The sequence below is a fragment of the Micropterus dolomieu genome, linkage group LG16 (genome assembly GCF_021292245.1).
Source record: "Micropterus dolomieu isolate WLL.071019.BEF.003 ecotype Adirondacks linkage group LG16, ASM2129224v1, whole genome shotgun sequence".
Classification (NCBI taxonomy): Eukaryota; Metazoa; Chordata; class Actinopteri; order Centrarchiformes; family Centrarchidae; genus Micropterus; species Micropterus dolomieu.
Genome location: NC_060165.1, coordinates 19,516,138 through 19,539,462, shown reverse-complemented (window position 1 = coordinate 19,539,462; position 23,325 = coordinate 19,516,138). Strand labels below are relative to the sequence as shown.

Sequence of the window (23,325 nt, the reverse complement as noted above, 5' to 3'; positions counted from 1 at the left end):
CTGCACCCAGCCAAGAAACAGTCATACGAGGCTGGAATATGGGAATTCAGAACAGAAGCACCTAACCCTTGTAAAGTCATGTCTCACTACATGCTAGTGGCATGGTTCTTGGAATGGCAATGTTGGTCTGAAGGGTGGTCATGAGTAAAATGTCTCAACAACTATGGATTGCCTTGAAATTTTGTGCAGAAATGTATGGTCCCCAGAGGATGAATCCTACTTACTTTGGTGAACCCTTGACTTATCCTCTAGTGCCACCACAAGGTTGACATTTGTAGTTTTGAGTAAAATTTCTCAACAACTTTTGGATGGATTGCTATCTGACACATTCATGTCCCCCTCGGGCCATCATCAGGTCAGGCTTCCTGTATGATGAAAACCTACAAAACAAATTTTGTCTCAGCTGTGTTTAGTGATAATCAGCAACGTTAGCACACTAGCATGCTAAACTAAGATGGTGAACGTGGTAACATTACACCTGCTTAGCATTTAGCTCAAAGCACATAAAAGGAAGTACAGCCTCATTTCCCAAAATGTCCATTTCCATACTAATTTAAAGGAGAATGTAATATGCCACAGCTCTGCGATCAAGCCTTGGGAGCGTTTGATCAACAGGCACCTGAACCAAGGTGGCAATCATCAGCTGATGATAAAAGGCGGAGGCAAGCAGAAACCAAAGGACCTTCATGTTGACATAGCTACTCGCAGGCTTCTTCTTAGCTCAAAAGGCTTACCTTATTAACATCACAGGAGCCGTAGCACAGAGGATGGAGAACCGGGACATGAATAATAGCTATTGAACTCAGCTGAAATGATTTTACTTGGAGCGGTCAGCCTTTATTTTGTAAGTATTATTGTTGGAGGGCGAGGACTTCTACTGAAGGACTGAACTTGTCCACAGGGGCACGGCCGTTCCAGCAGAAGCACAACTGAACTTGAGAGCTTCATGCTCTGTTGTTGTAACCTTTCTCGCTCTTTCTCTCTTTCTGATAATCTCTCCCTACCTTTTCCCATATTTCTGATGATATAGGCTGTATTAATGTACTGATATGGACAGTAGACACACTGCAAATCAATGCAAGTCCACTTGATATAAGGCTTCTGGGCACTTACTGAGAAGATTTGATGAACTCTTAGCTGTGGTGAAGGTCTTTTATCTGGTAACTGTGATTTTTTCCCCCCTGGTCTGAACTTCTAAGAAATCATTACCATAATTCTCTAACAAAGAACATTAGCAATAGAGCCAAGAGTCAAATAATCTTATGAGGACCAGATGTGATTCGGTGGGTATCCATGAACATTATTTACTAAATCTTTTTGTTTCCACAACACAGCTTGTCAAATCTTCATGCCAGTAAAGTTTATTCAACTACTTTATTCAACTTTTGACTGTGCTGTCTCTGATTTACAGTTAGTCCTGTTTGTAAGCAGCCATAATTATGTCCAGATTTTATCTGGCCTTGTGTATGGTTTACATTTTAAACTTAATGAGTAGTTTTTTTCATAAGCTCTGTCTGCTTCCATCACCTGTCAGTTGCCAGTGCTGTATTTCAATGAAACCTCCTACAGATTTGTGCATAGAGACTTCAGAAATCTCGGCCCTATGACATCAGTAGCAGCACGGTTTTATAATCCTCCAGGGACCAACACATTATTTCCTTGTCCTGTATTAACACACTGCCTTTCATCACTGACACTCGTCTTCTAATAGAAAATATAAGGAGAGAAAAAACGACCACTGTTGCAACAGAGAGGAAGCAGCTCCGGTTCCAGGGAAATGTGATGCACTGATGCTCCATGCCTGATGTTTGATATCTATGTGTTTGTGCTGCAGAGACTTGAGTTGTGCCAGAGGCCGGCGCGCTGCATTCAGCAGGGATGCGGGTGCAAGAAGCAGGGACCGCATTTTGGGCAGGATTTTTTTTGTTGCCCAGAGAACAGACCATGGTTTCCTGGAACAATGCAGCTGATGAGAGTCTCTCCAAGGAAAATAAGGCTCTGACATCATGGGTTCTTAAAGCACACAGCTGAGCCAACACTCTCTCCTGCTATAATCAAGCCTCAGTGAATTTCCACTGTCGACTGAAATTGAGAAAGAGGGAGAATCTCCTCCAATGGTTTAGACACATTTTTTTTTTTTTTTTTTTTTTTTAACACGTTTTAATCTAACAGCTAACATATTCCCGTCTAGTTCACAGTGCACTTGCTGGACTCTTGTGTCTCTATTTCCTTTTACATCAGGCCTTGGCTCGTGGTAACAATAAAATGTGACACAAGGCTACTTGTAAATTTGTCATGATCAACTCATCACTAGCCAAGACTGGATGCTAGCTTCAGGATATGAGGATATTTGGGATTAGAGACAACAAATGCTGAGTTGACGACAGTAGGAGCAAAATCCTGCAAAGAGAAATCCTGTGTGTCCTATTGGGAAAAATGAATGGTTAAAGACTGATGAAGCCTTACAACCACTTTTCCTGTAAAACAACCAGTAGAATAAGTAGTAAAATTGGTGAGTGTAGTAAAACAGACCACAAGGTCATTCAAAAGACAATCGTGTGCTTAAGATGAGGAGTTGAAGAGTGTGGAGAGATTGTGTTTCAGGTCTACGTCCAACATCTGTGTCCTTAGATGCACTGGATCCTGAGTGCATGCAGATCAATGAGAACGGATAGTGTTCTTTCCAGAACCATCCTGGTTCTTGAGGTTATATAAAAACATGTTTGTGTTGCACTCCTTGAGTCACCATGTAATCCAAAATTAGCACATATAAGAGGATAAACAGAGCATTTTGAAGACATCCTGACGTTTATATATTATAATAATTACAACTGGATACTGTACATCCGTCTTCACTTTCATAATTGGCTTATTTGTTATGGCTTGGTCACTGCCCAGGCCTCCCTGCACACAATTTCTCTCTGATTTATTTGAACTCTAAATCTTGCAAGCTTGCAGCCTACAATTGGACCATTAGGGTGAGATAATTGATTCTGTATTAGTCAAAGAGAAGGATGAAATAACATCCAGGATGGCTGGAATGACCGGGACCTCGCCAACCTCCCTGCTGCTCCACATTTTGATCTCTGCCGTCTGCCGAGCACCGGCCAGAGAGCCAATTTATTTGAGCTTGATTGTTGTGCCACATACATCCATATAAAAAGTGCTGACAGTGAGTGAGTGAGAGCTTGGCGCTGTCACTGCGAGCATCCTCCAAAGAGCTGAACATGCAGCTCTGGCCTCAGGGAGCACCACGCCCTGCTCTGTTTGCTTTGGCAGACCCCACCACCTCTTAGGAAGTATCATTTTGTCATTCAGCAAACACAGTATGCTCAGTTTCATACTGCACGATCCAGAATGCCTCAGCTTGAGTTACGACTTCATCTATAGCCGAAATATTAAAGATTTGCTCATGAGAGACAAACCTCTGCTTTGTAATTATCAGCTGTATATGTGTCTGACTCCACAGGGTAACTCATAACAGACCTATAGAGTTTGCCAGCGTGATGTTGGGTAATAGAGGGAGTAATTTTACAGGAGTGTATGTGCATGCTGCATGAAGAAATTCTCCAGCCATTTCTGTGATGTTGAGAAGTGGTTTATTCAGCAGGAATGGTGAACAATTTGTCAGTATTTTTTTTTCTACAGAAGGCAATCGAGCACCATAAATAACAGCGCTGTAATCAAACAGTTTCTTGGGACAGTGAGCTTCATCAGTGAGCTTTCTCATTAAACACCTCACAGAGTCGTGAATGTCTCACTAACTCCCACATTTTCAGTTTTATCGATTATTTCACACAAGTGACAAACAGATGTTTAATTGACTCGTAGTCAGATGATTTTAAGTTGGTTGCTGTAGCCTTCTTCATCGCTGCTCCAAATAAACCCTATATACTGGCTCACTTTGCTGTCTATTACACAAGCTGTATTTCAGGTACCAGACACAGTGTGTGAAGGGTGTATTGTAGCTGCAGTGCAGTTCAGATAATGATGGCATCAACTGATATTTAATGACATAATAGTGCTGAGTGAGCATTTTTCTCATTATAAAGTCTTTGGTTTGTACTGTATATCTGAAGATCTGGGAGGACCAGAGTTGTTCTTCAACCAACTTCTTTTTCATTTCAGCCGCCAGGTCAACTGATATGAGAATTTGTAAGCTATAGACACCAAAGTACATGTGCAAATTCCCATTTTAAAACCTTGATCGTTACAGATAAAAACACACTTTTAAATTAATCTGTGAAAATAAATTTTAATTCAGAGAGCTGCTAACAAATGTTTAGTCAAAATAAATTAAACTCCTGGCTTATTCTTTAAATGAGACTCTGTAACTTTCGAAGGAAATAACATTTTTCTTCTTACAAATAAAAAGTTAAGTAGTTTGCCACTACAACCTTATTTGGTCTGGTATGACCTGCAACAGGCTAATGCAGGCTAATGTTAGCTAACGTAAGCAAACTTAAAGCAACAGTTCGGCATTTATTGAAAGTATGCTTATTTGCATTCTTGCAAGATTCAGAATATTGATAATGCTCCCATATCTGGACACTAAATAGTTACAAGCTACAACCAGATCAGTGAGCATAGCCTAGCATAAAGACTGGAAACAGGGGGAAACAGCTAGCTAGCTGGGCTCTATCTGAAAGGGGGGAAGTAAACCTACCAGCACCACTAAAGCTCACATATTAACACACAATTCTCTTTTGTTTAATCTGTTAAACAAACTGAGTGTAAAAATGACACACTGGGATTTTATGGGGTCATTTCTTGTGTTCATTTATGCACTGTAGATGTGCTGGTAGGTGGATTTTGTTAACTTTGGACAGAGCCAGGCTAGGTAATTTCCACTTTTTGTGCTAAGCTAAGCTGCTGGCTGAATATTTACCAGAAAGAAATGAAAGTGGAATTGATCTTATTAAATTCTCAACAAGAAAGTGAATTTCCCAAAATTCTGAACTATTATTTTAAGCTAGACGCTGTGTGACATTAATAAGTAGGCTTATATTTGCTCATACGGTGTTCTGACGATATATGCTATCCATAGCAGATTCTATCGATTCTCACTGCCCCATCAAAAAATGCTACCTTATGTGTTCCCATTTCCAATCCTATAAAGGTATAACTCTCACAGTATTCTCATATTATATATGATAATTATAACATCATAATTTAAGATTTTAGGCGTAGCGTACTTTGACTACTAATATCCCCTATCAAATAATGCTCCCATTACAGAATCATTTTATATTGCACCACTACACACTCCATGTGTACTCTAGGGAAATGGGGAGCATGTTGAAATACTATATTGTAACATCTTTATTTTAAGATTTCAGGGGTAGCATATTCTGATAGACCAATAATAATTTTTTTTAGATATTGCTCACGCTCAGCCACAGTCTTGATGACATGCCCAACAGCAAGGTTGCACAGATTTATTTGCGTGGAAACAGACCACGCTTGAGGGTCATGTGCATGCACAGAACCACTAAGTAGCACATCTTGATAGGAAGCATAAATGGACACCAGCTCTTCTCTACTTGTGCTCCTGTTACACTACATTTTAGCATGTCACAGATAAACACAACAGTGCCTCTCAAGCATCTGAGTCAAGAGAATATTTGAAAATGAAGGCAAATTTAATACTATTATCCTGTAATTATCACTTGTAGCCACAGTGGGCGCTGTTCAGCAAAAGTTACATAGCCTCGCGTTAAGTGTTTTCAATAATCAGTACCTTGGCTTCCAGTGAAGTGCATGTACACACATCTCAGGACAGACAAAAGCACACCATGAATTTCAACAATCTCAATACAATTGGAAGAATCACAGTTCACAGTACTTTTGTCAAGTTATTTGGCATAAGGGATCTATATTGAGAAAATAATTCAAAAACAGTAGAAAAAATAGCATTTTGCCTTCTTGGGACCACAACATGGTATTTTCATTTTCTTTTTTTATCTCCATGCATTCACAGATTTCACACAGATACATTTGCTCGCTTACACTACTACCTTATTGAAACAGCTTACAAATAAAAACACTATTAAAATGGTGGCCACAAGGCTGTGCAAAAGGGAAGACCTTCAATGTAAGCCCTGCCATCTGTCCGTCTTAGCCATCTCTTGCAAGTAACAAACTACAAAATAGCACCATTATACAGTGGATAGGATTCTTAATACAGTTTTGTTATATGAAACCATCATGTACAATGAATGATAGTAATGCATAGGTTAACATATATGGGAGTACTGTTTGATTATACACAGGCAGAGGAGGCAGAGCCAGAGATGAGATGTCTTGGGTGGTTTGTGAGAAAAAATGACTGTAAATCCACAAGGAGGCTTGGACAAACAGCCATGACTGTCAGTCCTCATGCAAGGACTTCTCAGAACTGGCTTTTTATGAAACATGTGTGTGTTTGTGTGTGCTTGAACCTTGTTCACAGTTACACAACTCTCATTTACACTGTGGGTGCTTTGTATGTGTGTTTGTGTACTGTTATACGTGTGCCGTATCTCACATCTCCAGGAGGACTTGTCACTTTGGTTTGCAATATTTACCAAATCATGTAATCTGCATGTTTCTTCAGTGGACTTTGCAACAGATGCAGTGGAGTTTTGTTCTACTCTCGCCATGATGGCAGGTAATGCAGTCCAAGCGACAACTAAAGTAGCAAAGTTCTCGGCCTCCCTAAACTAACAAAATATAACAGGCCAAGATTGATTAATCATTAAACTTCCCATCTACATGCCTATTGTTAAAGTCTCTCCGTATTTTGCTTTAAACTTCTGTGTTGACTGATTTGGGAACACATTGTTCTTCAAGAGGACAAGAAAAAGATTTTAATCTCGTGGATTCTGGTGGGTGTCTTAGAGTGCTTGTTGACTTGCAAAAATTAGATTTGGCCATGGTGGTGACATGTGAAAAGGATGCAGACAACAAACATTTTGCCAGATTGTCGCCACCGACTTGAGCCAAATGCACTTTGAATCCACTGAATGACCCATTTCTGACAATCAAACAAGCGCCATGCACTGACTGACCAAAAAAAAACTTTAATTCAATTTAGCTTCTGGTTAATTTGTTTCTCTGTTTTTGAAAACAGACAAAATCTTGTTTTTGCAGAACCAACTGTTCCTTAAAATCCCCTCTAATGATGCTTGATCTGTTGTTATAGAAGTGTTTGGATTGGAGACTCAGTCCTCAGATTCTCAACACTTCCTGAGGCTTAGGAGGGATTTGGATTGGACTCAAACCTTCAAGGGACTCCACTTAGACAGAAGAACACTGCTTCAGTCAATGAGAAATAGGGATTTGATTTGGGCTCAAGGTAAAATAACTATAACAATGTTAAAGTCTGATAATGACCTCGTTTTTTAAAAATAATCCTCCGTAATGCATGGTGCATAAAAACAAACTCTGAAGGTAAGATAATTAACCGGGGTAGTAACTGTTATATGTGACTGATGTCAAAGTATCCTGTCTTACTAAAGGAGCGAATGAATCCACTCTCTTAGAGTAAAAGGATTTACTTCCCCAAAGTTCAAGGGACAGGATGGACCACTCATTCTCAAACACAGCCTGCCGCTCTCTGATTGGCTGAAGCCCAGATTTCCTGGAGCCAGGGGATGCTGCAGCTCACACATGGAGGTATAATAAGCTCTTGTTCGTGTCTCAGCAGCTAAACTAGTCTGTTACATTGCATTAACAAAGAATTCCTCCTGATATGGAATGGTGCAGTGTATAAAATAATCACAAGATCCCTCATCATACCTTTAAACAACACTTAGCTCTCAGGTTTCAATCATTTTGAAGAGCTTTTCAGAACACTGTTAGCTTTCTCTTTGTTTTGTTTTACAGTGAACCATTCCACAGGGGTACCAGGTAAGGCCACTCCCTTCTCTCTTCCCAAGTCGCAGGGCATTTGTCCATTCACTCCTTCCCTACATTCTGTAATTTCTGCCCCCCGTGTTGCCTCGACTGGAATTTTTCTGATGCACTTCCTGCAACAAAAGAGAAACACATTTTAGACGTGTGGCAGAGATACAGCATAAAGTAAACAAGCTTTGAAAAACAGCTGTTCTTTGGATGTTGAAAAAAAATTTGGTCACAGAGATAATTACTCTCTTTTAAGTCAAACTGAAATAAAAATGCATGAAATTTCAATAGCTATATTATTGTTTGGGAAAAATCATAATTGACCCTTCGCTAAGCCAAGCCCCCTTATTTACTATTGCTAAGTCTGACAAACTGTCGGACCTGTCGGACGCAGCCACTGTCTATTACTGCACTCCCTGGAGAAATATTGTCTAATTTTTGGAAAAAGCGAACTCAGAAAGAAGCAGACAGTTCAGCAGTTGCATTATACAAATGAAGGTTGTATTCAGGCTGTCAAACTGACTCACACTGACGTGAAAAAAAAAAAGACAGAAGCTAAAGCCTACCATCACAAAGTAAAAGTGAACCACCTCACTACTGAGAAAGAGGACAACGATATTGAGGATCAACACTGTTGCTGTAAAGCTGGGTAGGTCTCTATTCACTATTACAATCATTAAAAACAGTAGGGCTTTATAACATTAAATTCATTACATAAGATTACATTAGAAATAATAGACAGCTTACATTTTCTGGATTTGTTTTAGGTAGAGAATAAATTCTTTCAACCTTTCTGGGTAGCGACTGTAAATATTGTAAGTGCCCCAGGAACAGCGTTTGAATGGAGCGCAGCAATGAAAGTGTCGGACCTCAGTTAGAGCGACTCCTATACTGCGAAATTTATTTAATTTCCAGCACAGATATTGCTCAGTAGGTGTAATAATATGACAGAAAAGTTAACATCTAATGCAAATCAATGCTAACGTTAGCAAGCTAAGCTCCTAACTCCCAAATGTTAAATGTTGTAAAGGAACAGATGTTTTAAATCACTAATGGTGCTTACTGCAATTATTGTAAGTCACTTCAGGACAAAATCGTCAGTCTAATGAATCTAATATAATGGGACGTAAATAATGCTAAGTTGAAAAAAAAAAAAAACCTGTAACAACATTTGTAGGCTACAGGGCTATGATATGCTCTCGTCAGAGGGTGGTTAGGCATAACGTGAACAAAAAGTAATGTCTGGTAATTGCTAGAGTTAATAAGCTAGGTTGAAGCTAGTTAGCCTAGCTTGCCAAGTCCAAGTTAAATACAAACTTAACAGCATGATGGGTTCACCTAAATGTTAAATGTAGTAAAGGGACAGATATTTAAATCATGGTTCATGATCAACATTATGTAAGCTTATTGAAAAAGTTGAAAACACATCTTGAATTAACTTTCGTAGGCCCCACAGGTGGGCGGTTTGCTTGGCCTGAAGCTGCCCAAAAATCCTCTTTTGAAAAAGGGAAACATATGAATAACAGCTGCGATATCAAATAGTTTAAATTTCCTGACACAAAAAGTGAGGAGAACTCATATTTCAGGTTGACTCCAAGAGAGAAACAAGAGGATTCATACAATACATATAATACCACCATTTGCAGTGCACCACAATCCACAAATGAATTAACAGATGAGTGATGTGGAAGCCACTGCACACGTAGATACCCTAAACGTGATATGTGTGCTTCATCTCCAGTCTTTGCATGTGTCAGTCTGTTATGGTGAGACGCCAGAATTTCAGCACATAATGTACAGTAGCAGAGTGGAGATTCTGCCTGGGGAGCAGGAGTGCCACTGGGTCTACCACAAAAACCACTTAGTTCCTTCTCTTGCTAATGGTTTTCTTTTTTGAGAGAAGGGTAAAAAGCACACGGTCAAATTTTAAAAGGATCACACTCTCCTGCAGGTTGGCAACTCATGCTTTCTTTCTTTGGCCAAAAGATTAAGATTTCAGAAGTTTACATGAATCTCTCTCATTTCAAAATAAAGGTTGTTCTGCTTTTGAAACTCTTGAGAATGTCAGAGTGGGGATTTGTATGATTTATAGGGGTTTAAATGTTCATAAAAAATAACAACAGAATTAGATGAAAAGTATCCTCTGGTGTGCATACCTTGAAGGATGAATGACTATGTCCAGATAAAGGTCTCTGTGGGAGGAAAATTAAAGACACTTAAATTGGATGGATTCATTTATCATGCTACATTTAAATGCTAGCAAACTTGAACCTACTGACTTGAAGTAACAGTACGACATTTTGCAAAATGCGCTTAATGAGATGAGAAGTTTGAGACCACTCTCGTCTTTACACTAAATATGTAACTACAGCCAGTAGCTGGATAGCTTAGCTTAAAGACTGGAAACGGGGAAATAGCTAGCCCTGGTCAGAGAATGTCCGGCCAAGAAATAGTCTCGTAATGCCACAAATCATTTCATTTCATTAATTAGTGAGCTTTAGCTAGTCTGACTGTCTGCCAGCACCTCTAATGCTCACTAATTATAATGTTTTATCTATCTTAACTATTGTGTTCAAACGTCCAAATGATTAAAATTAGAATGACTACTTCTTGGTTGGATCCGTGGGCAGATCTAGGCTAGCTGTTTCCAGTCTTTATGCTAAGCTAAGCTAACCATCTGCTTGCTGTGATTTCATACTGAACAAACAGATATGGAAGTGGTATCAATCTTATCTTCTAACTTGAGAAAACAATTAAACGTATATCCCAAAATGTCAATAATTTCTCAGGGTATTATGTGTGCATGCTCTGACAGAAACCACCAAAACACTAACCCTATTCTCTTATTTTCTTCCATATTTCCTGATTTTTTTTAGAGTGTATCTGTTTCGTGCTGTGCTCACCTTCTTGTTTTTTGTCTTGTCTGGCTGCTGTGCTGTCCTACGCTCTGTGCCCTTGTCCACTTTGTGCCCTGCAGTACTAACCTTAGGTGCTCTCGGCATGTCTGTGTGGCGCTGTGCACGCACAGAGCGAGCAGGCTTGCTAGTCTTGGCAGGTGCACAGTACATCTCCAGGCGCCGCAGCTCACAGCTTTGGAAGCAGCACTCGTCCACAATGCCACGTGATCGCCGTGCATTGGGGCCATAGCCTGTTGGTTTACCTGTTTGAGCAGAACAGCAGGAGGAGTTAGAAAACTGCATAGCTGATCATTGGTGCTGAATCTCTTGGTTTCAACTTCCCTCAGCATTTTCTTTTTCATTGTTCCTGACACTGATTAAGCTGTTTGGAGAAAGCGTGATACTCCATATAGAAAGATTTTGGATGCTTTTTTTTCTTTTTTACCAAAAAATGGAGTAAATAGCTCTAACGTAAGCTGCAAACATTAGCATGTCCACCTAACTAGCTTACAGTAGAAACTTTGTGACTTCCAAGGCCAGCTGCCTTTCAAACTACATTATTTTGTGGGGTTACAAGTTATGTAAAAATTTGACTAGCAACCTCTTGGACGGTACTATATTAGAGATAGGCTAATGTTAGCTGCTCTGTCCTGCCCATCTGGATTTGGGAAAGTTTACGCTCAAGTAACCCCTGCTGTAAAAATTTTAACCTACAGTTATAAAATACATACAATAAACCATAAATGTAATGTCTAGTATGTAAGCTAAGCAGCTAAGAGCAATGCTTTTCATAATTTCCATGCCATATACATATATCATAAACTGGTATGCATGAAGAATTTGTGCCCGGAAAATGCAGCTTTAGCCTTAGTCTTTTAGCACGATATCATGTATGTAAACACAAAAAAGTCAGCCAGAGACAACGCTTTTAATCAACTTCGGACACTGCTGTTATATTAACAATATACAGTGGATAAAATCTGCTAACAGCAGTTGTCCTTTCAGCCAACAAAATTGACGATAGCTAGCTAGAAATCTGAATCCTCTAAATAATTTCATTTGATAAATCCCTCATGATTGTGAGCAGTGTCTCAGGGGAAACAAGATTAGCGAACAGACAGAACTGTTAGTAGAATTAAGCTCAACTGGGGAGACACTGCGCTTGTAATAAAGCAGTGATAATAGCCAGGTCATAGGTCTGATTCCTTAGATATATGAACAGCCTTAATGACATGGATCTCTTCCGTGTAAAATTTACAGAGTATCACATTGCACACTATGGACCCTTTTTGGCAGCTGCTTCCCTGTAAAAAGGGGGCTGCAGTCACCCAAATGTTTAGAATATCACAGTCAGCCATTTTGGTCCAGGGATCTTTTACACAGAGTCCCATCCAGGGAGGCCAAACCACAAGCCCTCTGGGTATGATCAACCTGTAGAAACAGCCAGGCAGGCTTTGAGACCGCACCTCTGTTGGCTATGCCCCACTGTTCATTCACATTTTCATTTGGCCTGAGCACCCTGGAGTCTTTCTGGTAGAACATGGATGTTGAAGACGGTGGCATGGTGCATATCAAGAAACAGCCCTAAATTCAAGGCCAGTCGAGGTGAGGTGCAAATTGTGTTGTAGTCTATTTTTAACACTTACATAATGAGGAAGACATTATCTAAAGGTGTGACACTCAATCAAGTTAATATGATGCCAACACTCACTTCCATTTTCAATTCCTTTACCCCCCAAACCCACCTTCTTTTGGTGGACTTTAGAAAAAAAAAAACTCTGACTCTCCATTTACAATTCCCTGCTCACCTTCAGCAATATAGCCCTGATGGGCTTTTCCCTGTTACCAAATAAAATAATAATAATTTAATATGGCATTTACAAGGAGGAAATGCCTTTCCCTCTCAGAGTTAATAGCTCTTGGCTCAGAAGCCTGCCATTGCTGACAAAGTGCATTAACTTCTGCTCTCTGTCTGCCTTGTCCTGACAATGTTGTTTTGGACAGAGAGCAGCTTTCATTCAGAAACAGAAGCATCTTTCTCCTTGGACCCCCAGACGCAAAGCAGAGTGGAAAATAATGGAGGTGTGAGTGACAGGCAGGAAAAGGGGGGACAATAGGGAGGCTTTCATGTTGCACATCAGGTAGAATGATGCTAAAAATACACTGCGCACCTGCATTATTTAGGGAACAGAAGAACTGGATTTATCCAGATCTCAAACTGCCAAAGTAGACTTGTTTAAATTAAATATGTCGATGATAAAAAAATATTGATTTAGCTTTTTGTCATTTTCATGTTTATACTTTTCTGATGCTGATTTCTTGGCAGTTACACCTTTCATAGCCAGGTATTCCACAGTGTCTTTGTAATTTTCAGTCCTTTCAGTCATCTGAACAAACAACCTTTGCTATTTCTCCCCTGTGGTGTGTAGCGGTGGGACCGGCCTTGGCTGCTATATTAACACCTGATGTCAAGAAATTTAAAAAGAGAGAAATATGACTAGAGTTTGGCTGGCGATTATGTAATGACTGCTGAAAGCCAAAAGAGGGGCTGTGCCTCGTTGCCTGGCTTGTTTTTCAATCCCTCCCAATAAAGCCTTACAAATTAACATCCGCTATTATTCTGAAAATAGCTTGCATCCCTGCTGCACAAACAGCTGGAAGGGAGAGAAAAATCAGCTGGCACCAGTTGTAACATGTAGGATAATCAGCTTGGGCAGGTTGGGGAAAAACATGCATATAATAATCAGGTCTAAAAGCTTTGCAAGGTTTAAATGCTTCAATTCCATGGATAACTGCTGTAATCCCTCATAAACAACGAGTTGTTTTCTGTGACTGTTGTTAAACAAATATGGGTAAACAACCTTTTCTGCCAGTGCTTCTTGCCTTACGGGCCCTCTGCTATTTGAAATGCTCTCTAGGTGGAGGATGCAGGGATCATGCATGTTAATGAAGGTCAGATTAAAAAGTGTGTGTCCGTGTTTCAGCCATCATGACGAAGTAGAGAGCTGGTGGTGATGGGGAGGGGTTGGACCACACATAGTGGTTCTAGTTGGGCCAGTAAAAGTTAATTTAAAGCAATACTCCACCAAAAAAATATCTTTTGAGTATTAAATACTCTACCACTTGTAGGATTAAAAGGTAGTTCGGGAAAATTCATAGCATGCTCCTTTGCAAAGGACATTAACGTGTCAAAATATCCATAAAAACTTTTCAAAGCTCTCCTGCAGCATAATCCACTTTAGTTTCAAACACTTATAGTTTCTCCCCATCATAGTTAAATTCACTACTTAAAAGTTATGATGCTCCACCAGAAGTACCATCATCAGAGATTTACTGGTGAAGTGATTATTTAGATTGTTAGATACGGAACCCATAGATTAATAGGTGGGAAGTGAAGTCACTTGAGTCTTGAGGCACACAATGTTATAGAAGTGCAATGCTAGTTTGAGGACCTGCATTGTAGGGGGGTGTTGCTTTGGATACCAATGATATGATGAAATACACTCCAGGAATGCCAGAGTACAATGACCATAAATTTAAAGGATTATCAGAAGCCAAACCACTACACAGAACTTTTTAATACTATGGAAAATGCATTTTACAACTTTATCGACAATCATTGTATCCTCTGTCGCAATAATTGCAAGATAGAACTGCCCCATTCACGTTACATAATTAATCTACCAAGAATGTGCACGTGCATGTATTTCACGAACCAATGCAGCACCTTGCTGGATGATGTCATATTGTATTGTGGCAAACGTTGAGCCAAGTAAAATCTTTTTGCTGGATGACCTTGCATTTTTCTTGCCAGAGCTCTCACAGAGGTCGCATTGAAATGAATGAGAGGGCTGTGTTTTATTCACACAGTGCTGTCTGCACACAGACTTATGCCGCAGAAGGGGTTTGAGGCATTTCTATGGATGCTTTGATATGTTCTGGTATATTTTTTTTTTTTCCGTGACTCTTAGTCGCCTTTGGCATAAATTGTATCTGCTGTGAATCCAAGCGGAGTGCAGCCACCGCCCTCCACGAATGAGCAGGCTACAAACTTTTCAGAACCACCTGTCAAGTGCTTGATGCTCTAAATAGTCCTTTGGAGTGGAGTATTCCCTTAAATGATTTACATTACATGTCAATCCGCCAGCATCCTTCTTAACAGAGAACTATGCAGTAGAACCGACTGTCTTCCACTTGTTAAATTGAGTTTAGATGAAGTGTTTCATCTGATGTCATCTAACATCTTTTTGGTGTTCGTTTGGTGTTTGACAACCTCAGCACACATAGTGTTAATTCCTCTAAGGATTGGCACCGGAGATAAATGGCTAGATTCCCCAATTCCAGAGTGGTACAGAAAGCATCTGAGTTTTACAGCTTGTTCATGGTCAATAAAAACCAGTGGATTCTTGGAGCCTGTGCACCGCTCTTCCTGCAAAGTGTCAGGCAGTTTACGGTTGGGCAAGGATTATAAGAGCTGCTAAAGTACTGGAAACTATCTCTTTATCATTGATACCACAAAGACTTTATGGCATGAGTTACGTGTTCTTCGCATTACTGCGCTGTCACACTAGACTCTTATCCAGCTGCATTATCAATATATATCATTCGATTTATTGAGGGTAGATTTGTTGGGCAACTGTACGAGACATCATTTAGAAATGATTTCATTATATACAAAAGTCAAGATGCCAGGGCTAATTCTTGAGGCTGATTTGGAGATGTAGGAAAGTGTTAACAAATGTATGACGTTCTATATTTTAGTAGTCATTTAATAAATGTGGTTAAGTTATGTATAAGGAAATCTCAAGTATAATTATAAATGATGAATTCTAGCCTCAAGGGGAGTTAGACAGGGTTGCCCCCTGGCATGATCTATTTTTCTTGGTGATACAATGCTCACATTTTTAAGTGAAGTCCATCCTTTTCTTGTGTAGGCTACAATGCAAATGGCTAACAATTTTGACAAAGATTGACAAGTGCAAAGGTCTGAGGTTAATTACAAGTGATGAATAGTGTGTGAGATTCTTTGGTGTCCAGTAGGTATCTAAGAAGATAACCTTTATGAATAAATAAAAAGGTGCACTTACTGAAATAAAAGCCTCTATCTCCACACATAAGAAGATATCTTATTAACAAAGAGGGTTAGACAAGGTTGTCTATTTCAGTTGAAATGTTGGTTAATGAAGTGAACACAAGTGTTCAATAGTGTGTGAGATTCTTTGATATTACAACTGGAATAAGAAATGAACGACAATTTATGAGACTACCTAAAATGAAGAAGAAAGAGTGCCAGAAAGGTCCAGGATATCAACTATGAATCTTTGTGACCTCTGCACTAATGCAACAAGATACATCCTCTTCATAGAGGTCCTACATTATGTGATTGGATTAAACTGATGAAGGGTTTCAAAGGTAAAGCACTGTTTAGTCCCTGAGTGTCCTCAAATCCCTCATGTCTCAACTTCAGCTAATGTACAAATCTAAATCTGGATGACGCCTGCCTGTCCTTTTCATGAGATGCCTCTTTGTTCCGCTGAGCTGTAATTCACAGAAGGGTCAGAGATTTATAGTTCAGGTCTTAATGGGAAAACGACACCTTTTCTCAGTGATGGAGAGGACACAGGAGGTCTTTCTTCAGATATCAGTGCCTTCCGCTGTGTGTTCAGGTCCAGTATAAAACTAGGGAGGGAGGGGAGCGGGGGTGTCCTGATCATCCTGTAATCCACATAATCCCCTGCTGCTGAGGGACAAGGCCAAGCAATGTGTGTGTTTGAGTGTGTGCATGTGTGCGTGCATGCATGTGACGTGCTGTTTGCACATTCTACCTCTCTTGCCAGCTCCAATAGCTTTGAATAAAATTGACAAACACTGAAGAGGAAGTCTCATCGATGGCTGCTAAAAGCAAGTTTCCCACTCCTTTCCACCTTCATTCCACATGCCATTAATACAAGGCATAACAGCTAAAACAAATTACCACGTTTCCTATTTGGCTGCTCTTTTTTATTAGAACTTCGTGTACCAACAATTATGGATGATTCCATCTTGTCGTAATTCAGGAGAGTTTGCGCATTTCACAGGAGTCAGCAGTAAGATTATATATCTCACACTCACTCTAGAATAAGTGTGAATATTTTAGCATGAACTGATAAAATATGAAGTGACTTAGATCAGGGAGCCACTTAGCACTTACACTTTAGCCAAAAAACTCCCATAACAGATCTGATTCATGGAATGAACATTGCAGTGAAATCACCCCACGGTCCTGCCTGCTAAAGCATTACAAAGACAACTGAGGATTTCTAGGTCAGGCTAATAATTGGAAAAACTGACTACGGTTGTGGATTTTTTTCTGTTTCATAAACCACAGTTTGTTTCATTACTTTCCACCAACTAGTATTTAGGATTTCTGTCAGGGTAGGAAATTTGTAGTCTTAAAATGCAAGTGTGCTACTTTACTGGTGACATGCATAAGGTGGATTGGCAAAAGCACTCTCTGCACAGAAAGCCCACTGTCGTTGCAACACTGTTTCTGGACACATTATCAATCAGACGACTGCCAAGTTCAACACGACCAGACTGGAGGGGAAGAGTTCAGGGAAAGGAGCGCGCGTCTTTGGCCAAGCTGTTATGCTGCCGGGTCCTATAGACTGCGGAACCCGAATGGATTCTCCAGATATTTTACACAAACAGCCACAGGTACATTTGGCGACCGAGAGAAAGGAGAAGAAAAAGCAATGAGAGCAAGAATATGAGAGAGCGAGAGAAACAGGGGAAGACAGGGAGCAGCATATTTTCCAAGGCACAGCACCCTGCTGCTCAAACCTCATCGTCTTTTCAGAAAAAGGATGGAGTGTTTGTAAAATACACCTCTTTTTCAACACAGGAAAATGTGGCATTGATAGATGGACGCTGTGCAGTTCAGTGACTGCACAGTGTAAGGTAATGCGGGAAAGACAAATACATTCCCTGTACCACAAAAAGGTCTGTTCCTGCTTAAGAAGTGTATCCTGCATGAGGATTCATGAGTTACATTGGCCTCCATTCAACACTTTCTCATAAGATGAATATGGACAGTAGGGCTATACTTCTATAGCCTGTGAGAACCATTTACAAAACTATAGCAAACCCCCGCTATCAGTAGCCAACACTTTGTCACATTCTCACGTCATACAATCTCTAGACACCCTACAACGTTGTCAAAATCTCAAACATTTCATCAGCTTTAAGCTACCGCATGCAGGCACTTCTTGGGACCATTTTACAAACTTTCAAACTGAGATGAATTATTAAGATGGGATTTAAAGTGAGGTAACTTTGAAGGAAAATATTAACCAAAATTTTATAGCAATCACCATCTAAGAAGGGAATGCCAAAGTCCAAGTCTTGTTGATATTCAAGATTTAATCCTTGCATCACATTAACGCTAAATGTGATGCATGATTTACTATGAAGTTGGCTTTGACCATATAGTACATGCTCTTCCACAGTCTCTCAGCCTAAATGAAAGGAACACGGTCATTTATACAAGTGAAATGCAGCAGCAGAGGGAATCCAAAGACCAAAATGTCTTAACTGGCAGAAAACTGGCAATCGAGAAGGCTGTCATGACCACTTCACAGCATGACGGTGTTGCCAGCAGCATCTGGACGAACAAGACTCGCAGCTTTGCAGCAGCTTGGTGGCTCTCCAACAACTCTCTGGCAAACACTGATGCAGGGCCCAATGCAGAGAATGATGTTGACTGGTCCTGGATAAGCTGCACGCAGAGGTGGAGGGATGTGGCAGGGGGATGGTGGGGAGCAGCAGCAAGGTGCATGGTGACTCTACTGCCAGACAGAATGTTTTTATCGGATGATTCTGCAAAAAACTTCAGAATACGTGCTGTGACATTTTGGAAGGTTGTATGCCACCTTTTTTCTACAATGTCTATGCATTGCAACAACAATAATGTGTGGTATGGTAAATCTCTGGCAACTGAAACACTTGATTAAGGTTTGGAAGGGGTTAGGGGCTAGGGTTAAGAGTTGGACTATGATTAGAGTCTGACTGAACATGTACTCTGGTAACACATTCACAGTCACCTTACTTTCTTTCTAGCTATGTGTACGAAATACTACTTTCTTCATAGGTACTAACAGTCGACACTGGACTTAAATCATGTGATCTGAACCTAATTCTCATGCATGGGCAAGATGGGTGCATGGATGCAATGGACCTAAGAAGTCTGTCTAGCCTGCCCAGTATCCCTAGGAATTACGTTCATATTAGACAATTGTGCACCTCACAATTTACTTTACCGCCAATGACAATATACAGGAAGTAGTGTGTGCTTTATGTAGCGAGCCACATGTAGCATGGATGTTGGGTTATGGATCTGTGTGTAGCATGTTTCGACTGCCATGCAGGAAATCAGGGTTTGTGTCCCATTACAGACCTGCAATTATTTTTGTTGTTTTATTAACCGCAGCCCCAGTCTTTCCTACCGTTAACCATGCCAAAGCTTGTCATGCACCGAGCCATCATCATCATATCACATGTGCTTTAATTAAGAGTACAATGCTGGAGCACATCTTCAGCTCTCTTGTATAGGATGCTTTGTTGGTACCATGACCAGGTGCTAAAGGCTGTAGCAGGTACCTGAGGCATAGGCGTCATTGACAGCATACATTTCGACCCAGCATGATAGGTCACTGATTTTGTTGAAGCAGGAAAAAAGCCTGTCAGTTCATGCAACAAAAAAAAAAAGGATTTTGGGACTTTCAGAAGTATTGTAATGTAGATGTGAAGTGAGGAGGGCAGTTCAAATATCCCCGAAATCTTTGCAGGGGGTATTTGCTGTTTCAAACAGCAGCACAGATAGATAGATAGATACACCAAGAAAGGTGGTGACGTACACATGGAAGGATTGGACTGAGGAGCCAATCACACGAAGATGGCCAAAAATCAAGAGCACCACGAGGCGACAGTTTTGAACAAAATATGCAGCGCTGTCACTTTAGTTCAGACAGAAATATTTCAACAAAAATTACCATGAAATTTTGTACAGACAGTCATGGTCCCCAGAGGATTAATTGTACTGACCTTTTTTCTGGCGCCATTATAAGATTTTGTGTGAAATGGCTTGATAACTAATTTCCATGAGCCCTTAAATTTTCCTGTAGGACCATCGTCAGGTCAAAGTATCAAATGTCAGTTTGCACTTTGGTTTATGACTAAATATATGCAAAACTGATTACATTCCCGTCAGCCTCAGCTGTACTTGGTGTTTACCTTTGGAACATCAGTATGCTAGCTTTGTGAGGGTTAGCATTTGGCTCAAAGTACAGCTGTGTAAAACACGTGGCTGTAGACTAATGTGTTGTTATCTTAGCAATCAAATTTACTTATCTATTTTTGTCTTTTAATGGCTTTAGAGTTGCCTTAATATACTGGCCACTACTACGCTATTTGCCTGCTGTACTCAGGCTGGGATTCAAAGGCTGGCCCCCTCCTGGCCCCTAATCTTCAGTCACCAAGTTCTGGAGGTGTATCTCCAAACCACTCCAGGTTCAGGTTAAGGTAAAAGCAATCAATTACTGGAAAAGAGAACAACTGCAAATGCATTATAGATGCTGCTGATTTCCCACAGAAATCTTATATCCTCTTCTTCCTTTCATTTTGAAATTGGCAGCTGACAAGGTCTACCACATGTGGAAAATCTTTCATAACTTTGGGACCAAACCAAACCATTAATAATGGCTTGTTATGTCAGATCTGCACAGAAGTCAGAGGGACAATCAATTATTATATTAAAAAAACAACTTTTGGAGCGATACGAAGCTCTTCCAGGACATTCAGAGCAAATTGACTTAATTGATGGAAATCAGCCAAAGAAATTTGAATAATTAGGTTATACAGCTTCAGCTCTGTAGTGTATAACCTAATGGCTGTACGTTATACTACAAACGTACAGCCATCTCTGACAGAGAGATCAGGATACATGTCCTGAGAAACACTGGCTGATGGTGGAACATTGCACCTAACCTCGGTAGCTCCATATATCCCGTGCTGTTCTGGGCTGGGTTGTACCCTTAATGGAAAAATTGGAGATTTAAATCCTGGATTGTTGGTGGAGGGTTTTCTTTGGGTCGCTTTCCCATTCTCTGGTGGAAAAATTAAAAAACTTCACTGCAACATTTAGTTTCTACCCCTCCTCTTTCTTAGAGATAGTCAGCCAAATTCCACTTACAGACCTTTGCCCATGGGCAAAGCTGCTATTTGCCACCAGCAATATAGTGACTTATCATTATTCCATATTTCACTTAGGTTTGCTTGTTCAGAATCAGGACTCCTGTCCTAATGACAGTTTAGCATTAAAACATATGAGCAGGGGTGATTGTGAACCTAAAGAGAAGATGTAACAGTGGAAGAAGAATGAATGAAGGAAGAAAGTCAAGACAAGATGTCAAACTGGCTGCTTTTTTATTTATGAGCTCACTGGAGGTAGAGAGCTCTGGGACAGATACAGCCAACCTTTATGAATAAATAAAAAGGTGCACTTACTGAAATAAAAGCCTCTATCTCCACACACAAACTGCAGCGTGTCGACCAGCTCCGCCCCGCACAGGGTCTCTGGTCCCGCCCCTGTTGCCGTCGGAGTCAGGGTGAGGACGCACAGCAGTAGTGAGAGGGTGTGGCTACAGGAGATACAGCACATCGCACTCTGCAGCACAGTGAGAGAGAGAGAGATTTAACATTTTACTGCTGTTTAAAGACAGGGCATAATCAGTGAGATTTTCATTTAAGCACTAATATGAGCAAAGAAAATCACTTAAAGTCATTGCTCTCTTACACTGCTGGCTATTGAGCAGCAGAGCTGTGACAGTTGGTGGCTCAGTGCCTTGCTCAGTGGTGCATCAGTAGTGGCACCTCTAAACATTTTCCCACATAAGATTTGAACAGTGAGCTGAAGGCTTGTTCCCCTGACTTACAGGCTTTTGCTCTGCTAAAAAGGAAATTTAAAAAAAGAAATAAAAGTGGCCGTGGCCACAGATGGTAACTTTACGGGGTTTTGGAGATGTGGAGGAAAATTTATTAAATCCAAACTTCCACTTGGTGCCAGAGTCAAACAGGAGGCTGACCAGCTCTGATGCTCCGGAGCGCCTGTGTGCAACCGAGCAGAGCGCGTCCAAATTGAGAACACACGTTTCTCCTTATCATCTCACTACTCAGCCCCCGTATATGTTCTCATTAGTTCATAACAAACCATATTAGCCTATACAATTCCATTTAAAAATATGTCATTATTATCCGTTCGGTACCGAAGCTTCGGCATTTCCCCTGTGCCAAACAACAGCAGTCAGTGCATTTTTACGCACACAACTAAACTAAAAGTGCTTCAAAATTCACAAACAGAAAAAGCGCCAGGGATCTTTCCGATCCAAACTGTGAGATGGAAAACGGCTCTCCCGCCAAACCCGGTCGAGGAAGCTGAGTGGGCCAAATATACATAATAAAAAGAATAAACACAGGACACCATCCATCTACATCACAACTCCAGCCGCACGGTCCCTTGTTAAGCTCTCCTTTCTCAACCCCGCTGCCTCAGGTTAGATATTTAGCACTTAATAGTGCAGACTCAGCAGTAATTACAAGTTGCAGAGCTGCATTAGGACTTTCTGGTGAAAAAGAGCACAGGGCGCACAGAAGCGCTGAAGATGAAAACCCATTCACCAGAGCAGTGAAACTCGTGCACGATTCATGTCAAGATTTCCTAAAGAAAAAAGTCAATTCAAACTGAAGTGGGACAATCTCTTGTTATCTGTTGGAAAAAACCCACCAAGAAATGCAGGACAGTTGCTCACTAAATGCATAAAAAGCATACAAATCAGAATAAATCCACATCTTTCATGCATTTAAAAGCAGTGAAATATATTGTCTATTTTGTATTGTCTTAATTTACACATGGTAAGGATGCTCTGTGCAAATTGTGAGCAAGTGAATGTGATAATCTATAGTGTCAAAGGAAATCAGGTAAGTTACCTTGAAGACATCACATAAATGCCACTGAAAGGAGAGAGCGCTAGACATCCCCACGGGTCTCCGCAAGACAAAGCCCAGCGAAAATGAACTTGTTTGAAGTCATTAAAAACGGGGAGAAAGAGGATGAGATGCGGGCAATGTCACATCTCAATATTCCGACTTTGTTCCATTGCGCAGGCTCGTTTTGGAGAAGTGAGATTTAGCGAACAGGAGACGGATTTAGAGAGAAAATCCCTCACATTTATCTACATTACACAGACATTTTCAACAGGAAACAGCTGGGGCAGCATTTGCCTCCTACTCGTCCTAAGTTATTCATTAAGGATTTTGGGCACATATTCAAATAACGTCATTTCTCTTTTTTTCTCAGAACGGGATTGAATTTTGATCTCTCTTGGTTAGTAGTTCAGATCAAGCTAGAAAAAGCGGTGCTGCCCCACCAGCAGCAGCTCACACTTACACAGCACGCTATTTTATGCCCTGAAAGCTCACGATGGAGAAGTTAAAGACAAGCTGAAGGTTA

The 23,325-nt window shown here is 40.5% G+C and overlaps 2 protein-coding genes across 2 annotated transcripts in view; both read right to left on the bottom strand.

Moving 5' to 3' along the window:
* pmch (pro-melanin-concentrating hormone) overlaps nucleotides 1-750 on the bottom strand; it is a 5,056-nt gene extending 4,306 nt beyond the window's left edge. Inside the window, exon 1 of the mRNA XM_046072301.1 lies at nucleotides 735-750. The gene's annotated coding sequence lies outside the window, so the exon portion shown is untranslated. The remainder of the gene's footprint in view (nucleotides 1-734) is intronic.
* Nucleotides 751-5,623: 4,873 nt separating this feature from the next.
* On the bottom strand, nucleotides 5,624-22,937 carry igf1 (insulin-like growth factor 1). Its single transcript, XM_046072428.1, has 5 exons — nucleotides 22,803-22,937; nucleotides 21,324-21,483; nucleotides 10,788-11,044; nucleotides 10,041-10,076; nucleotides 5,624-8,009 (listed from the first exon to the last, which is right to left on the bottom strand). Exons 1-5 carry the CDS (start codon nucleotides 22,848-22,850, stop codon nucleotides 7,950-7,952), a joined length of 561 nt encoding a protein of 186 aa, XP_045928384.1. The 5' UTR covers nucleotides 22,851-22,937; the 3' UTR covers nucleotides 5,624-7,949.
* Nucleotides 22,938-23,325: the final 388 nt, after the last annotated feature.